This window comes from Heloderma suspectum, chromosome 3, assembly GCF_057233095.1.
Source record: "Heloderma suspectum isolate Gila_16-S chromosome 3, 16-S_ref, whole genome shotgun sequence".
Classification (NCBI taxonomy): domain Eukaryota; kingdom Metazoa; phylum Chordata; class Lepidosauria; order Squamata; family Helodermatidae; genus Heloderma; species Heloderma suspectum.
The window spans coordinates 29,838,930-29,857,575 of NC_139460.1; the positions used below are offsets into that span (position 1 = coordinate 29,838,930).

The window sequence follows — 18,646 nt, forward strand, 5'->3', positions numbered from 1 at the left end:
AAGCCAGGCACTGCTGGGTTGAAGAAACAAACAAAGGAAGCAAGGTCTGAATTCATTTTTCTTCCTTCCCCATTCCTTTTTCCTTGTGAGTTCTCTCTTTTTAGTTTGTAAACCTGCAGGCAGGGCCTGTCTTGTTTAGGGCACAATCCTATGCATGTTTAGACTGAGAAAAGCCATCAAAGCTGGCTGGGGAATGCTGGGAGTTGTAGGCCTTTTCTCTGTCTAAACATGCATAGGACTGCGCCCTTAATTCATTACATGTGAGCAGCTCTGGGAGCCATTTTGGCTGAGGAGCAGCATGAAAATATCAAACCAAAACAGGAGATGTCTCCCAACCCTTAGAAATATAGCAACAAAACAACTGGGATGGGCTTACTGGTGATAATAAATATAAATAGAACAGAACCTAATAATAATTTGTTATCTATGTAGTTAAAAAGTATATACATAAAAACAGTAAGAAAGAATACACTATTATTGTGCTGTCAAGAAACACACATCAAACCAATAAGGGAGAATAGAATGTTGTTGTGTTATAAAGGGCCAACCAATGGTTGCTTTTTTGCGACATAAAAGTTGTTTTGTTGCGACATAAAAATATGTCAAATAAATAAATACTGTGGCCATACTGTAACATGGTATGATGAAACAGATGATTAAATTTTGTGTTCACTGATTGTAATCATTGGCTCTTTAGTTATATTATGCAGGTGTTATGACCACCGTGTGAGGGGATAAGCGCCCCGTCTCCCCAATGGTATTCCCAGAAGCTGGTCTGACTATCTTCAATGTGTTGAAGGGTGTAGGTTTGTATGGGGAGCCTGCTCTGCACACAGAGGCTCTCTGCAACCAGGATTCTAAATCCCACGGGGAACCTGTAAGCGCCTGATGCATATCTTCACCCTCCAGTGCATGGAGAGCGATGGGGTTGCGATAGAAGGATGGGGCCAGCATCACCCTCTCCCCCTCCCTCCTTACGCATGGAGAGTGATGGGGTTGTGATAGAAGGATGGGGCCAGCATCACCCTCTCCCCCTCCCACCTTAAGCACTGAACTCCTCAATGGGGCTTTGCTTTCATCCGATGCCGTCATTCTACATCAGGGATGTCCAACCTCTTTTGGCCCAAGGGCCAAAGTCAATTTCAGAGACACTCTCAGGGGCTGCATTCCAATGGTAGCTAGAGCCAAAAATACCAAACAAACCCGCATGTTGCAGTGTAAAGCTTTTACTGCCAGTAACTAAGCCTTAGGAGAGGCACTTCAACCTTTTCGAATGGAGGAAAACAGCACAAAAGTGGGAAAACCACCAAGCAACTGGTCAGGGGAAAGGGGACATGGCACCCTGGCGAACCTCAGAAAGGCGGATTGGGACCCCAGGTAGGTCAGATTTACACCATGGGCCTGAGGTTCGACACCTGTTAAAGATAATTTTTGTTGTATATTTTTTCATTTTTAAGGGTTGTAAACTTGCCTTGAGAACCGCAATGTAGAAAGGTAGCATTCAAATTAAAAATGAAATACACTTTCTGTACCATGACAGCTAAATCCTATTTTAAGCATATAAAATCTGAAATTTTCAAGATTCTGTCAAATATCTTGGTTCCAGACAGAGGGTGGTCAGACAACTTGGCACTTTCACATATGTTATCATAATTCAAGGAAGCAAATCAGCACTAACTAATCCTAATGATGTATAAACAGTATTTATTTTAGAAATGAAAGGCAGGTCTAAAAGCCATCAGAATACCTTTTTACAGAAATACCACTGTAAACAAATCTTCATGTCAAAAATGGTACTGTTAACACTTCACTGCTTTTCAAGAACCACACACCAGTTTCCTTGGTCGTAGTAACTTGCTTGCATCTTTATGCAATCCAGCCTTCTGCAGATCAGTTCCAGCTCTCCTTCACAGAAGACATGGTAATAACGGTGGAAAACAGGGCTAGGTTCATGTGAGTTTGCGGAGCCAGCCAAAGGTTGATGTGGCTTGGCATACCCTGCTTTTTTCTTTGTGCCCTCTTTCAGATGCCAAGGGACCAACAAGTCTTGGGAGTCAAAGGAGGTTCTGTTGGTATGAACAGGCAACTTGGCATGAGCTGTCCGGCCCTTACATTGACTAAAGCTTTCATTGGGATACACTGAACCCTGGCAGTCACTCTTGCCCATTTCCTGGACCACGTCACTGACGATTTCCTCCACCTTACCATTGCGAGCTCTTTTTGCTTTCAGATACTTAGACTTCTGCTTGTTGTATTCCTGTTCCATAGCCCAGACATAAACAAGCGCCCTTCCACCTGGCCGCAGCAGCCGGACTAACTCGCAGAGAGTAGCCAGCCTTCTCTCCTAGTCAAGGGAAAAGCAAATCAAGTCAGTCTCAAGGCAACAGCAAGAGGACCACAAGTAAAAACAACAACTTGGTACAGTAAACAACAACAACAACCAGACTGATGTGTCCTACTGATTTATATAATCAGAAGCAGTTGTATTGCTCTCTCTATTTATTAAAGTATTTGTATCCCACTTTTTGGCTCTTTAATAGAGCCCCCAAGGTAACTCACAACCTCAGTGAACCCCAATGAACACAATAAAAACAATCCAGCATGCAAACATTAAAAAATGGGAAGCATAAAAAAAAGAGCAGCCTCCATAATAATAAATGTGAGCACAGTCTTGAAAGGCGTGCCTAAATAAGAATGATTTTAATTGGTGCCTAAGAGTTACAGAAAGAGGGGGCTCTCTGAAACCCATGTAACAAGGCAATCCATAACCTAGGCCAGCTTTCCTCAACCAGGTGCCTTTTGAATGTGTTGAAATAAACTCCCAGAAGGGATTCTGGGAGTTGCAGTCCAACACACCTGGCGGGCACCAGGTTGGGGAAGGCTGGCCTAGGCCTTGTCGCTTGTACCCAAGAAAGCCTTCCTCCTTATGCCTAGTAACTGCACTAGGATGTGTAGCTGGGCCTCCTCCAAAGACTAGAGTGTGCAGGCAGGTCTGTTTGGGCAGAAGAAGTCCTTCAGGTATCCAGGCTCCAAACCTTTGGCATCCTTTCTGTACACTGAAATACGTGTTCATTGTACCTTAGCCAAGCAGTGACGGAGAAGTAAAGCATGGGAGGTCTATGCTGTACTCATAATCAGCATAGGAAAACTGAACGCATTTGAAACCAAGTTAGCTATATCTTAGCCACTGAAAGCCAAATCAGCTAGATTGGTTGGTCTTGCAAAGCTTTCAGAAGATACCCATACCATAAACCATTTAGGATGCAATCCTATGCACGTTTAGACAGACAAAAGTCCTGCAACTTCCAGAATTCCCCAGACAGCATGGGAATAGGATTGGACCCTTAGTTTGTAAGTTGCCAACACACTCTCTTCCTTCTTACTGTATTATTCTATGCCTCTTCAGGGATCATAGTTAAGTGGTAGAGCATGTGCAAAAGGTTCTTGGTTCAAGAACCAAGCATCTTTTCCAGCATCTCCAGTTAAAACAATCAGGGAGTAGGAAAGACCTGTACCAGAGACCCTTGAACACTGCTGCCAGTCAAAGTAGATAATACTGGGACTGATGGACAAATAGTCTGACTTGGTATAAGACAGCTTCCTATGTATGAAGACTACAAAGAATTGTTGGCAAGAGAGTGACATACCACTGTTGAAAAATGGTGGATGACCGCAATGGATATACAAGCATCACATGAGCCACTTCTTATTGGCACAGAGAGTGCGTCACACACAAAGGCCTGAAATCCCTTCTCGCCACTGATGTCCACAAGAGTCTTGCTACGATCACAGCCAATCTACAAGAGAAAATGGGGAGGATTGTACATGAACAAGGTATGAACACAACAACCACCTGGATTTTGCAAGAATGACCCATGGGCAGGAATTGACAGACAGATCTTCCTGTTGACAAATCTTTCCCACACAACACTGAGGATTTTGAATTCTGATGCATTTTTACCTCTGTAGGGAAAAAAAATGATGAATTCAACACTGGACCTGAAATTTTAACCTTGCTTAGACCAGCCTTCCCTAATCTGGCGATGTTCTCCAGATGTTCTGGACTACAACCCCCAGCATCCCTGACTGCCACCCTGCTGGCTGGGGCTGATGGGAGATGTAGTCCAAAGATTGAGTGAGATGAGCCCCCATTCCAGTCTGGAAAAGAGCAGTTTTTGTTTGTCCCAAAAAGAAGCATAGAAAAGGGATTGGATGAGGCTTCCATAAGAGAGAGTTGTATTATGCGAAGACAACTAATGAAAATGTGCTACTTGCAGTGACAACTGATGGAGGCTGAACATGCAGCAGGACATCAAATGATGATCACGACATGTGGGCATGTCTACACGACTACCTTACAGGTGTCCCGCAAGGCCAGTTCTCAAGCCCCTGGCCATGCACATTTCTATGCTTAAGAGGTGGGTTCCAGAGGGAAGCATGTAGGACTCCTCACCCAGCAGCAGTTCCCAGTCCAAACCTGTATTCCAGACATAACCCTTCTCCCTTTTCCTACAACCTTGCCTTCACCAAGCTGCATTTACAGGCTGTACAACAACTTGGTTGTTACCACTGTCTTCAACCCAAGCACCATTACAGATTTCTTCTGCACATCTTTCATGAAAACAATACAATTGTCAGTGATCAAGACAATAAGACCTCTCAGCTGCTTTGCCTCTGTGCCATCTGCATCCTTACTTCACTTTTCCCCCAAGATTATTACATTTACTTTCGATTATAAAATAATCTGCAACCAGACAGATAATAGGAGAAGTTCAGACTTCTGAATATTTACTGCTGGCACTATTTGTATTTACTGAAGACAGAAAGCACATTAAACCAGCCTTAATGCAGGGAGAATACCAAACAACTAATTCAGAATAATCAGTGCCAGTGAGAAACAGAGCCTGAACTAGAAGAGATTTACTGCCTATGTGCTCTGCTCAAATAATTGGAGCAATGGGATACAATGGGACAATTGACATGTATGCCACTGTGGGATCCCTGCAGGTAGGATAGGATACAAATCTATAATAGCAGCTGTAATGTGCTATATTAGAGGGCTGCACATGGCAGCTAATATTTGTAGTTGTGATATTTATGTATTTTCAAAAAGAAATAAAGGGAAAGAGGCAGCATGCATAGTGTTCTGCTGGTTTGTCAAGCTTGTGGGGAATTCAAACCAGAGTTGCTAGAATCACTACTAAGACCAATGGTCCCCAAACATTTTGGACCTGTAGGCACATCTGAGAAAGTGCTCTGGGCACCACCACAAAATGGCTCCCATGGAGGATGTGGCTAGTCACATAATAACAACAACAACAACAACAATATAATGGCTACCATGGGCGCCTGGCTAGTCAAGAGTTGTGGGCGGGGGTGGGGAGAAATAGCAAAGCTAGAGGCTGGGAGGGAGAGGGAAATGGAAAGGGTTGCTTCCTGACCTGCCCAATCTTTTCCCATCCACATAGACCTTTCCCCTTTGCGCGCTCTCTCTCTCTCCCCACTCCTAGCCTCTAGCCTCACTTTTTCTCTTCCCTCTGCCCCTTTGTCTTGCTTTCTCTTTCTGTCCAGTGAAAAGCTAATAAGCAGCAGGTTCAGGAACAGGAAGGAAAACCTGGCACCCAAACATTTTTCAATTTTTATTAATTTTTTTGAAAGGGGACAGGGAGTCAAGGGCTGTATGGACGCCATTGGAGGTGCCCACAGTGCCATGCTGGGGACCCCGGCTAATACAAATTAAGTGTAGTAGTTAAAAAAGCTGAAGGGCTCCCTCCCCATTCTTATCCCGGTGGAGTAAATGAATACTGGGGTGTACTAGGCCCATGAGGCAGGGACGTCCCATCCCAAATATTGGAGTCATTGGAGAAGACAATTAGATGTTTGCCTTTGGTCCATGGGGTCACGAAGAGTCGGACACGACTTAATGACTGAACAACAACAACAACAAACAGAGGTCCAGATAGTGAGAAAAGCCTCAGTGGGGTGAAAAGATCAATCCTATTGCGGCTGTTAGATAGATTATATATAGTTTCATCCCCTCACTTCTAAGTGTTAGGAAACTTCAGGGGGGAAGCCTGGATAGGGGTTATTAATTTACTTACAAATGTAGTGCTTTACAGCACGTACAGGATAAGCTCACAAGCCTAGTCCAGATAGCATGGAGACCCACAGCAGGAGATATCATTTCGGCTTTCAAACCCAAGAAAAGAAATGCTGGTGCAACACTCTCGCTTGGCTTTGAGATCACATCAAATAGCCTGAAACTGCCTCATAGGTAGCTTTGGGGCTCCAATAGGATTGTAGCATGAGCAGCTTTACAGAATTATGCCTATCAATGTTGGGAAACATTGCTCTCCTATTAGTGCAAGGGGGTGGGAGACTATTTCTGCTGACTCCCCCCTTCATCTGCAGCATCCCACAATATATCCCATACCATTACCAAGAGTCCCACAACACTTAAAAGCAGATGAGGGATGCAAGGGGTTGCACGGGGAAGTGGGGAGGTAAAATCCCGTGTAAGAATTGAAAACTCTGTGCAGTTCATGGAAGGGTTGTTAGGATCCAAGCCACAGAGAATAAATAACATTGTATTTATTCATAACCATCACACATTGAAGAAACCTATCCAATCTCCTAATATCTATAGCATTCTATATGTAATGATGAAGTAAACGTGATATATGTAATGTATTAAAGTTTTTTTTAAAATCCCTAGTGAGGTTCGCCTGGCACCTACATTGTATTTCTTTCGGTGCCAGGTGAAGACCTTTTTATTTTCCCAGGCATTTTAGCATTTTAGCTTTCTAAATTTTTAGCTTTGCTGTTTTAAATCTGTATTTTAAACTCCTGCACTGCTGCTAGGTTTTATTGTGGTTGTATTGTTATATTGTGGTTTTAATGTTCTATATATTTTAAATTGTTTTATTGTGTGTTGTTTGGTTTTAATTTTTGTGAACCACCCAGAGAGCTTCAGCTATTGGGCAGTATAGAAATGAAATAAATAAATAAATAAGAAACCTGGGAACAATGCAAATTTCTACCGGCAGCAGCAGCTTGCTATGAATACAACAATATTCACAAAAGGAATAACTTAGTTGATGAATTGGCTGCTGAAAGACAATAAAAACATGATGCACAAACCTCTGAGCAGAGGTTGATTAATGAACCATGTATATAAAATGAAAAGTATGGAATGTTAAGTCCAGAGATGGGATGCAACATGGCAATAAATGGCTCCCTTAAGGGTTGGCCCAAAACATTTTGCTGCCTATGGCAAAGGACAAGATCACCCCCCCCCCCCCATTCCATGTATAGAAGCCAACTGGACTGGGCTGGCAGCTGAATCTCACTTCGATGCTGGCAAAGGGCCAGCGTCCTTCGCTTTACCTTAGGAGGTGCAGGGCAGGCCGAGTGGCACACGCTGCTCTGTCCTCCTCCAACACCTCACTCCCATTCCCTTCCTCTGCTGACTGAGGTGGCTGCTTCACTCTGCCTCATGGCAGATTTTGATTTTAATCTGGACTGTATTGTTAGCAGCCTTAAGCACCATTTTATTTGGCAGAAAAATGGGATATACATTAGATAGATAGACAGATAGATAGATAGGGATGATGATGGTAGGGCTGGGCTGGCTTCCATATGACACCGGCACAACTCAACCACCACATCTTATACACACACACACACACACACACACACGCACAACAGAATGAGTAACAACAGAGTATAAAAAAAAAAAATTAAGCATAATGTTCTGGCTTCTGCCCTCATCCACAGGTGATCCAGAGCCTCCTTGTTGTTTTGCTGTTGTGCCACTTTACACCAGCCTCTGTGTGTGTGTATATGTAGATATATAGATATATATATATATACACACTCACATATACATACATACAGAGAGAGAGAGAGAGAGAGAGAGAAAGAGAGAGCATTAACCAATAAGGATTTTAAATCCTCAGTTTCTTTGACTTTAGCTGCCACTGGTAGAGATGGGTGACTAGCAGCCTATGTACTGGATCTGACCTCCTCAAACAGGTTACAGGGAAAATAATAGGAAATATAGATATTCCATACTCTGATTCAGCCTTCCCCAACTGAGTGCCCTCCGGATGTGTTCAACTGCAAGTCCCATCACCCCCAGCCATCATGAGGTGAAGCCTCATGGTGTGTGCGGCCACCATTTTGAATATCCAACCATGCTCTGGGTTTGTCATGTCATGCAAACCTGGTGAGCATGGGTTATGCAAGGGTAAAATAACCCTCGCATAACCCATGGTCTGTTTTAAAACTCATATAACATGAGATGGTAAAATTGAACATCGACATCTTGGGAATCAGCGAACTAAAATGGACAAGCATGGGCGAATTTAATTCAGGTGACCATTATATCTACTACTGTGGGCAAGAATCCCTTAGAAGAAATGGAGTAGCACTCATAGTCAATAAAAGGGTGGGAAAAGCAGTACTGAGGTACAATCTCAAAAATGACAGAATGATCTCAGTACGAATCCAAGGCAAACCATTCAACATCACAGTAATTCAAGTCTATGCCCCAACCACTGAGGCCGAAGAAGCTGAGGTTCATCGGTTCTATGAAGACCTACCACACCTTCTAGAACTAACACCAAAAAAAGATGTCCTTTTCATCATAGGGATTGGAATGCTAAAGTAGGAAGTGAAGAAATAACTGGGATAACAGGCAGGCATGGCCTTGGTGTACAAAATGAAGCAGGACAAAGGCTAATAGAGTTTTGCCAAGAGAACACGCTGATCATAGCAAACACTCTTTTCCAACAGCACAAGAGGCGACTCTACACATGGACATCACCAGATGGTCAATATCGAAATCAGATTGATTATGTCCTTTGCAGCCAAAGACGGAGAAGCTCCATACAGTCAGTAAAAACAAGACCTGGAGCTGACTGTGGCTCAGATCATGAGCTTCTTGTTGCAAAATTTCGGCTTCAATTGAAGAACATAGGGAAAACCACTAAACCATTCAGGTATGACCTAAATCATATCCCTGATGAATATACAGTGGAGGTGACAAATAGATTTAAGGGATTAGACCTGATAGACAGAGTGCCTGAGGAACTATGGAAGGAGGTCCGTAACATTGTTCAGGAGGCAGCAACTCAATCCATCCCAAAGAAAAAGAAATGCAAGAAAGCAAAGTGGCTGTCTGATGAGGCTTTACAAGTAGCTGAGGAAAGAAGGGAAGCAAAAAGCAAGGGAGAAAGGGGAAGATCTATCCAACTGAATGCAGAGTTCCAGAGAACAGCAAGGAGAGACAAGAAGGCCTTCTTAAATGAACAATGCAAAGAAATCGAGGAAAACAATAGAATGGGAAAGACTAAAGATCTTTTCAAGAACATCGGAGATCTCAAGGGAACGTTTTGTGCAAAGACGGGCATGATAAAGGACAAAGAAGGCAGGGACCTAACAGAAGCAGATGAGATTAAGAAGAGGTGGCAAGAATACACAGAAGAACTATACAGGAAAGATCTTAATGTCCCTGATAGCCACGATAGTGCGGTCACTGAACTTGAGCCGGACATCCTCGAGAGTGAAGTCAAGTGGGCCTTAGGAAGCATTAGTAACACAAAGCTAGCGGAGATGACAGTATTCCAGCTGAGCTATTTAAAATCCTAAAAGATGATGCTGTTACAGTGCTGCACTCAAAATGCCAACACATTTGGAACACTCAACAGTGGCCACAAATCTGGAAAAGGTCAGTTTACATTCCAATTCCAAAGAAGGGCAATGCCAAAGAGTGTTCAAACTACTGTACAATTCTGCTCATTTCACATACCAGCAAGGTGATGCTCAAAATCCTACAAGTTAGGCTTCAGCAGTATGTGAACCAAGAACTACCAGAAGTACAAGCTGGATTCCAAAGAGTCAGAGGAACTAGAGATCAAATCGCCAACATTCGCTGGATCATGGAGAAAGCAAGAGAATTCCAGAAAAACGTCTATTTCTGCTTCATTGACTACGCTCAAGCCTTTGATTGTGTGGATCACAACAAACTGTGGCAAATTCTTAAAGAGATGGGAGTACCAGACCACCTTACCTGTCTCCTGAGAAACCTGTATGAGGGTCAAGAAGCAACAGTAAGAACCAGACGTGGAACAACCAATTGGTTCCAAATTGGGAAAGGAGTACGACAAGGCTGTATATTGTCACCCTGCTTATTTAACTTATATAAATGTGCGTATACGTATATGCAGAGTACATCATGAGAAACACCGGGTTGGATGAATCACAGGTCGGAATTAAGATTGCCAGGAGAATTATCAACGACCTCAAATACGCAGACGATACCACCCTAATGGCAGAAAGCGAAGAGGATCTAAAGAGCCTCTTGTTGAGGGTGAAAGTGGAGAGTGCAAAAGCTGGTTTGAAATTCAACATTACAAAAACGAAGATCATGGCATCTGGCCCCATCACTTCCTGGCATATAGAAGGGGAAGAAATGGAAGCTGTGACAGATTTTATTTTCTTGGGCTCCAAGATCACCGCAGACAGTGACTGTAGCCATGAAACTAAAAGACGCTTGCCCCTTGGGAGGAAAGCTATGGCAAACCTAGACGCATAGTAAGAAGCAGAGACATCACCTTGCCAACAAAGGTCCGTATAATCAAAGCTATGGTTTTCCCAGTAGTAACGTATGGCTGTGAGAGCTGGCCTATAAGGAAGGCTGTGCACCGAAGAATTGATGCTTTCGAACTGTGGAGCTGGAGAAGACTCTTATGAGTCCCCTGGACTACAAGGAGGTCAACTCAGTCAATCCTAAATCAACCCTGAGTGCTCATTAGAAGGACAGATACTGAAGCTGAAGCTCAAATATTTTGGCCACCAAATGCGAAGAGAAAAGTCACTGGAAAAGACCCTGATGCTGGGAAAGACTGAAGGCAAAAGGAGAAGGGGACGGCAGAGGATGAGATGGCTAGATAGCATCACCGATGCAATGAATATGAACTTGAGCACACTCCGGGGGAGAGCGGAGGACAGGAAGGCCTGGCGTGCTATTGTCCATGGGGTCACGAAGAGTCGGACACGAGTTAACAACTGAACAACAACAACCCATGCAAGCTGGGTTCGCACAATAACCCCCAAGCAGGGGTACATCATGATCTCTGTGGGTGCCACAGGTTGTCATGGGCCACAATGTTTGTATTACAATAAAATAATATGCCAGAGCAGGGCTTTTCATGAAAGGTGGCATATACCTTTCTTAAATAAAATAAAGAAATAAAAGGTTCAGAATCTTAAATTATGTTGGAACAGGTCCTATGTTCATCCTAACAACTGAAAGACTGAAAAAAAAGGTCCTTCATTGTGGCAATGATGCACACTTTGTACTGCTGTAAGTAGAAAATATTCCATTGACTTCAATCATAGTATGTACAGTACAAATTGACTGGGAAGCAGGAATTCAATCAAAAAGACAATACTGAAATGACCTTGAGAGGGACAACACTGTACTCTGATGAAATGTAATGAGTTGCAGCTAAGCTAACCAAGAGGAATAAAGCATATGACTGCCAGAGTATAAAGCCCTAATTTGCATCTAAATTATATCAAATAATTGTGAAGTTGGGCTTACTTGTAATGTCCTACTTATTAAATCCACTGTCCAAAACAAAAAGATTCCATCTTGCATTTAAAGAAAAGGCCTTCGGAGCATCAATTGCCTCAACTGAGATGCAGAGGAGAAAAAGCAAGGGTATGCTGGTTTCAGATTAAATTTGCCTTTGGTGTAAATATTAGGATGGAAACTGCATGCATTCACTAAATGACTAGACAGAGAATTAGCGCAAACCTGTATTTTATTGTTGCTAAACAGGTGTAGTGTTCTGACGGGGGTTATCAGAGAATACTTTAAAATTATTCTAATTAACTAATTCTCTCTTGCGTTCCTTTTTACATGCTGATGTAAATCAAGGTTTAATCTGAGACACAGTTCAGTCCAGCAATCTGCTTGGAATGCCAAAGCTCAGCCTTGGAGCATGTGAAGTAATAAAGATGAATACCACTGAGTACATGCAGATGAAGACACGACTGAGTAATCACAGCCAGGCTTACCAACAAGATCTTCTGCATATGGTACGTTATTTGCACTCTGACCACGCTGGGCAGGGGTGGGGGGATGCAATCCCTGACCATGTGACAGTCCATCTGAGTTCAGAAACAGGAACAGGGAAAGGGCAAGTCCAGGGAATGATCAGAGAGGCCTTGCACTACAAGGAAGCAAGTAATGGAAGAGTCAGGCAGTAGGCAAAGTAGTCCAGGATACTTGGCACTAAGAGAGATATGGGGTAGGTGAGCAGCAGGTGCTGCAATTGCTGATGCTGGCACCAATGTAGAAAGGGTGGGAGCTTTGATTTTGCAAGCAAGAAACCACAGGGCCAAGACAGAGGCAAACAAGCAGTTCCAGGACCTGGTACACTGGGTGAGAGGCAGTTCCATTTCTTATCTAGAACCAGTGTGGCAAAGTCCAGTCATGAGGGGAAGTGATGAAGAAGGATAAGAACATAAGAGCATAAGAAGAGCCATGCTGGATCAGACCAAGGGTCCATCTAGTCGAGCATTCTGTTCACACAGTGGCCAACCAGCTGTCAACCAGGAACCCATAAGCAGGACATGAGCGCAACAGCACCCTCCCACCCATGTTCCCCAGCAACTGATGTACACAGGCTCACAGCCTCTGGTACTGGAGGTAGCACATAGCCATCAAGACTAGTAGCCATTGATAGCCTTTTCCTCCAGGAATTTGTCCAACCCCCTTTTAAAGCCATCCAAATTGGTGGCCATCACTGCATCCTGTGGTAGTGAATTCTATAGTTTAACTATGAGCTGTGTGAAGAAGGGCTCCCTTTTATCTGTCCTGAGCTGGTGTCAAAGGTCAGCATGGTTGGGCATCTGCCAAGGGCCCACACCTCCACTGACAAGGGCTTCCTGGAGCTGCTTCTCCTTTTCACCATTTCAACCTACTTCTTTATGTGCCCTTTGCTGTGGCCCAGACAATGGTGAAGATGTGAAGGAGGAAGAGCAAATGCCACTGGCTGCATGCTCATTGGCGCTCTGCCTAGATGCAAGCAGGTGGTAGCAGTGACAACAAAGAGGAGGAAGAGAAGAGCAGCAGCAAGAGACAATGCTGGTGAGAAGGTGGCCTCACTGAAAGAGAAGGGCCCACTGAGGGTGCCTTGCCCAAGGGCCCTCCAAAAGCTAGAACCAGCGCTGGTCAGAATACACAGAAGAGTGTGAAAGCTGAGAAACTCTTGCAGTAATCTGGATTCTAAAACCAGATCTATGCAATCCTCTCTGCATTGGAAAAGCCATCAAAGTGCTGTCACTGAAGTCCAAAACAGTTTGGAGCCAGGTTATTTGAAGGCCCATCTCCACAGATACGAACCTCCTTGCACTCTGAGATCAGCCTTGGAGGCCCTGCTCACTGGGCTCACTGGTCAGAGCAATTAGGTTGGCAAGCATGCACAGGCTTTTTGGCAGTGGCCCCACAGTTGTGGAACTCTATTCCAACCGAGATATATATGGCCCCATCTTTGCAGGCATTTATGGGGGCTCTAAAGCTCCATTTGTTTAGTACCACCTTTTCTTAGGAAGATTTTATTATGCTGCTTGCTGACTTGATGCTAAAATAATTTTAACTATTTTAATTAATTGCATCATTGATATGCTGGGCTGGCCATTGCTATTGTTAGTGATACTGCTATTTTTATTGTTAATTTTATTTTGTTTTATGGGTATATTTGAATGTTGATTATATACGTTGTGTTTTATGCATTGGGAGCTGACTTGTGAGGGAATGGCCTAATTTACCTGAGATAAATACATAAAATAAAATCTTGAGGAGAAACCGTTTTCTGAATACATATGGTGAACTGGTATTTACCAAATCCTGACAAAAGTTAATTTCAAATCATTTTCCAGCTACTGAACCTCACTACAAAGGAGTGAATTCAGAACTCAACTTTACTACATGAAAATGACCATGAAAAATAATCCTGTGGTGGCTTTTCCTTGGCAAAAATTATCATCCAAGCAGGGCTTAAGAATTTCTGTAATAGGCTTCTATACAAAACAGAAAGGAAAGAAAGAAACAGCCAGTTTTTGTGCCTTTTTTTTTTCTTCCTACCAAGTGGTCTGCATTTCTTCAAGGCTGTGAAAGGAAGAAATCAAAATGCTGTGGTTTCACCCCAGCATGTGGCTGTATTTCAGCGGTGCTCATATTTATTTCTATTACCAAGTTAGTAACAGAGATAGACCTGAGTGCTCATTGGAAGGACAGATACTGAAACTGAAGCTCAAATATTTTGGCCACCTAATGCGAAGAGAAAACTCTCTGGAAAAGACCCTGATGCTGGGAAAGACTGAGGGCAAAAGGAGAAGGGGACGGCAGAGGATGAGATGGCTAGATAGCATCACTGATGCAATGAATATGAACTTGAGCACTCTCCGGGAGAGAGCGCAGGACAGGAAGGCCTGGCGTGCTATGGTCCATGGGGTCACGAAGAGTCGACACGACTGAACGACAACAATAACAACAACAACAACAGAGATAGAAAGATGCAAAAGATAATTACTATTATGATCCAGCAGAAACGAATTATTTTTCCAGGTTCAGGGATCAGAAAGGACCAAGAGATACGTGGTCATTTAGCTTTACCTCACAATAACTAACTCCACCTGGTGGAATTAGATAGTCTTAAGTCCACTGAAATCTGATTGATGCAACTTATCAGAAAGCTGATGGAGAGAGAACTACATCTAATTCTGAAACCCAGCCAGTAAATGAAATTATGTGGCTCCCCAGAGAAACATCTCAGCTATAACTAATAGCATGAGAGTCTTCAGGAAGCAAATTAAATTCTGGCAAATGCATACAAACACAGCAAGAAAGATGACAGCATGCAGCCACAGTGAGAGAGAAATTCCCTTGCTTCACTTGTTCTGAGTCAGACCTTTAACATTTATTTCACGTAGTGTTTTGTTTTCCCTCACAGAGAGTCACATCACCTTTGAGGGGAGGTGCTGTGTCTAGAAGAAGAAGTCCATCTCTCCCTGGGAAAAAGGGAGAATACCCAGTGGGCTCCCTATTTTTTATCGTTCATTGCTGTTTTGAGTCCTTCATCTCCCAGATATTTTACCTTTTCAGTTCCTAATAAAACAACACTTTGATTGAGAGAGTATCAGAGGTTCCCAAGAGCAAGTCCTGTCTCTCCTCTGGCCAGCACAGGAAATCCATCACTAGCTTCCATTACACAGGGCTGTCTCGAAAGCCCCTTGGGAATGTCAGTGCTGGATTGGCCATTCCACATGATCTATAGTCAAAGACATAAGGTCCAGATGGAAACCACACCAAAGCTGTGAATTGAGGTGTTATGGTGCCACTACAGGGGACAGGTTAATAGAACGCTGTGCTTCAGCAAGTGGCCCACTGCCAATCCTAGAGCCTCCCAGCCCTGCTGCTTTTCTTCTTCTTTGCTGTTGATCCCTGTTCACCTTCCCTGCCCTATGAGCGAGCAACGAGGGAGCTTCCCATGTGGTGGCCAGGCCCATATCATGCAGAATGAAGCAGCCGACTGAGGTATTAGAATCCTGGGCTGTACCACTTCAGATTGCAGGTGGGAAGCAACATTTTTGAATGATCCTCTAAGTACAACCAAACAAAATCCTCCCTGCTAGCATACCAGAGAAAAGGACTATGCTACAACTTTCTCCCTGATGTACTAGTTTTCTACATGTAAGGAAGTTTTGGTTTGTCTATATGTTTGTGGGACTGCAGAGATGAAGGCATGCCACTGCTCATGGGACCAAGGTCCACTGGGAAAATGCACCCTCTGCCTCCCAGAAAGAACATCATGGCAAGGGGGAGACCAACCTGGCCCCGAACATCAGCCAATGCAGGAGAAGATGCTCCAGCGCTTGCTTTCCTCATTCCTTTTGTATTCTGTCTATTAGAGCATGAGCCTGCTGCGGGGGATGAGGGACTGTCTTATCTTTTAATATCTGTACAATGCTTTATAAGAAATAAATACATAATAACGCAGGGAAGCATGAACAATCTGAAGTGGTATAGTCCAGGAGTGGTACAGCCCATCACCCCATCTTGTATAACTTTCAGAACAGCTGTAGCCTGGGAGGGGTGTGTGTGTCTAAATAGAGTTGGGGAAATTATTTAGACAGCTGTCCTGGCTGCCAGTCTATACCAGTTGGCAAACCACTGCTCTATATTCACTGCTGTGCTCTGCTGCAGAAAACCAGTCACTTTTCAGCAGTAATTCTGTGTGTGTGTGTGTCTCTCTCTCTATACATAGATAGACACACACACACACACACTGTAAAAACACTGGAGTCTTTCAAAATGAAAGGTTTATTATTATTATCATTATAATTGGCAGACATGTTTATCTCTGCTTCTTTCTATTCACTTATAAAATATAAGTTGCTATTAAAAACCCTGTCTGGAATTATAATGCATCTGCTTCCAGCAATTTATTTTAAACCAGAAGGAATCTACTGATTTATAAGCAGGCGTGTTTATGCCTGAATGTTGTAGCTTCAAAATAATTATTAGTTCATTGGGGATGTTAAGAACATTGCAGACTCCAGTTCTTGAACGAGAGTTTGCTGGAGAGAGAAATCTGAAAATCTTAATGACAGACTGCTGTAAGAAGGGAGCTTTTTTTTTTTTTAAGCAAACCTTTCCTCGCCGCTTTAAGAAGTCAGTCAGATCCTTTAGGACTAGCTATATGGCTTGTTCTTTTCGATAAAGGGTCTCTTCCAGTGAGCTCATTTTGGATATTAAGTGTTGTGGGTAGCATCGCAAAATGGCTGCCATGGGGGCCACAACTATTCACAAAACATACACTGACAAAAGCACCCCACAGAGAACACACACACTCCACAGAGAAAACACACACAAAACAACCCCTGTCCTTCCTACCCCTGTGCTGTCCCCCATGGCCCGATGGCTTCCCCCACCCTACACTGAGTCCCACTGCCTTCTCCACTCTCTTGCCACCTTCCCCCGACTCTGGCACCCTCTGCCCGCCAACCTTCAAGCTGCTTCTCACCACCATCCCAGCTTACTAGGCAGTGATGATGGGGATCCGTTTTTCTTTTCTTTTCCAAACAGCCTGGAGTGCTTCAAAGCAAAGTGCTGGTTTCCAGCTGCCCATCATCTTTACTTCTTAAGAATGCCTCTGGGTTCATGTAGGGCCCAGAGACACTCATAGGAAATAAAGGTGGTGGCAGCTGGAGGACCAGACTTTCATTTGAAGCAATTCCAGCTGCTGGGAATAAATCTATGTTAATTTTTAAAAGGGAATAAAAACCATTAGGGGAATGAGTGCCTCAACAAGCCTCCGACAGTCCATCGGGCACTATGTTGCTGACCCCAGTTTTACATGGTCTAAAAGTAGCTTTCAAACTGTGTACCAGGTAACATTTTACTTTTCTTAGGGTGCAATCTTATACTCAAGTTCTGCCGGCTGAGGAGCCAAGCACTGCTACATCAGCGGAACACAAGTTATGCCACTGCTGTGGTAGCTATCCTGGCTGAACACCTCAGACACACTGGCAGAATTCTTCACTAGTGAAGCCATTCTGCCAACAAAGATACATCTGCAGAATGGCTAAAATGGGGCAGAGTTGTTGGCGGTCCAATGGACTCCCATCTGAGCCATGCCACTTGGTTGAGAGGGATGGGAGAAGAATCAGGACCAGCCTACGACATTTTACTGCCTAAGATGAAGACCAATAAGGTGCCCCTTCTGATTTCATGTACAAAAGCCAACTGGACTGACAATTAAACATTTCTTCAGTACTGGCAATGGGGAAGTGTCCTCCGCTACACCTGAAGGCAGCAGGCTAGCTTCGGGGTCACCGGGCAGGCCATGTGGTACACAGCTTTCTATTCCAACACCTTGCTGAATCACTATCTTCGCCTTGAACACTGATTTTGCTAAAGCTCAACCACAGTTCTTCTTTGATTACTTGCACTGGGAATAATTTCCAGTGTCAAGCTCAAGGCCCTTGCATTCAAACAGTGGAAACACCATAATAAAGTAATAAGCAAGGCTCGGCTATAACAGGAAGCCCTTTATACACCTTCCTGTCCAGAAGGATCCAATGGGACAGCCTGGGTGGGCGGAGTCAGTCTGGAAGGTTCTTTACTAAGAACGCTGCCACCTACGGTTCAGCTCCACACAGTTCTAGCAGCACCTGACAAAAAGCAATTTTACCCGGCCCCTGGAAATCTACCTAATTTTAACCAATGTGGTCTAAACACATTTGTAAGGTCATAACATTATTTTCAGAAAGTGTGTGGGGGGGTCTTCTGTGCTGGAATGTTACAACTCTATGAATAGTGTATGGAATTCCCTGTTCATGTCTGACTGCATATGTTCCAGAGCAGTGAAACTGCTTGGTGGCATTGACTTTACTATAGAGCCCCATCATATATGAGGGATTAGGGCTGTGTGACGCTAAACAATTTTGGCCCTTAGACCATGATCCGGAGGGTAGAGTGGCTGCTGAAAATCCAGACATTGCCCATTTTGCTCTAGTCTAAAGATTACTGTACTCCCCCCAAGTCTGGCACTTTGAACAGCAACTGTAG

General features: G+C 43.7%; 1 protein-coding gene across 5 annotated transcripts in view; it reads right to left on the bottom strand.

Moving 5' to 3' along the window:
- Window positions 1-1,009: 1,009 nt before the first annotated feature.
- The window catches only part of ALKBH8 (alkB homolog 8, tRNA methyltransferase), a 69,497-nt gene continuing 51,860 nt past the window's right edge, over window positions 1,010-18,646 (bottom strand). For all 5 annotated transcript variants that reach the window (XM_084842713.1, XM_084842711.1, XM_084842715.1 and 2 more), the window contains 2 exons: window positions 3,648-3,797; window positions 1,010-2,344 (listed from right to left, as the gene is read on the bottom strand). In XM_084842713.1, the coding sequence (XP_084698839.1) occupies window positions 1,808-2,344; window positions 3,648-3,797 (687 nt within the window). In that variant the 3' untranslated portion in view covers window positions 1,010-1,807. The remainder of the gene's footprint in view (window positions 2,345-3,647; window positions 3,798-18,646) is intronic.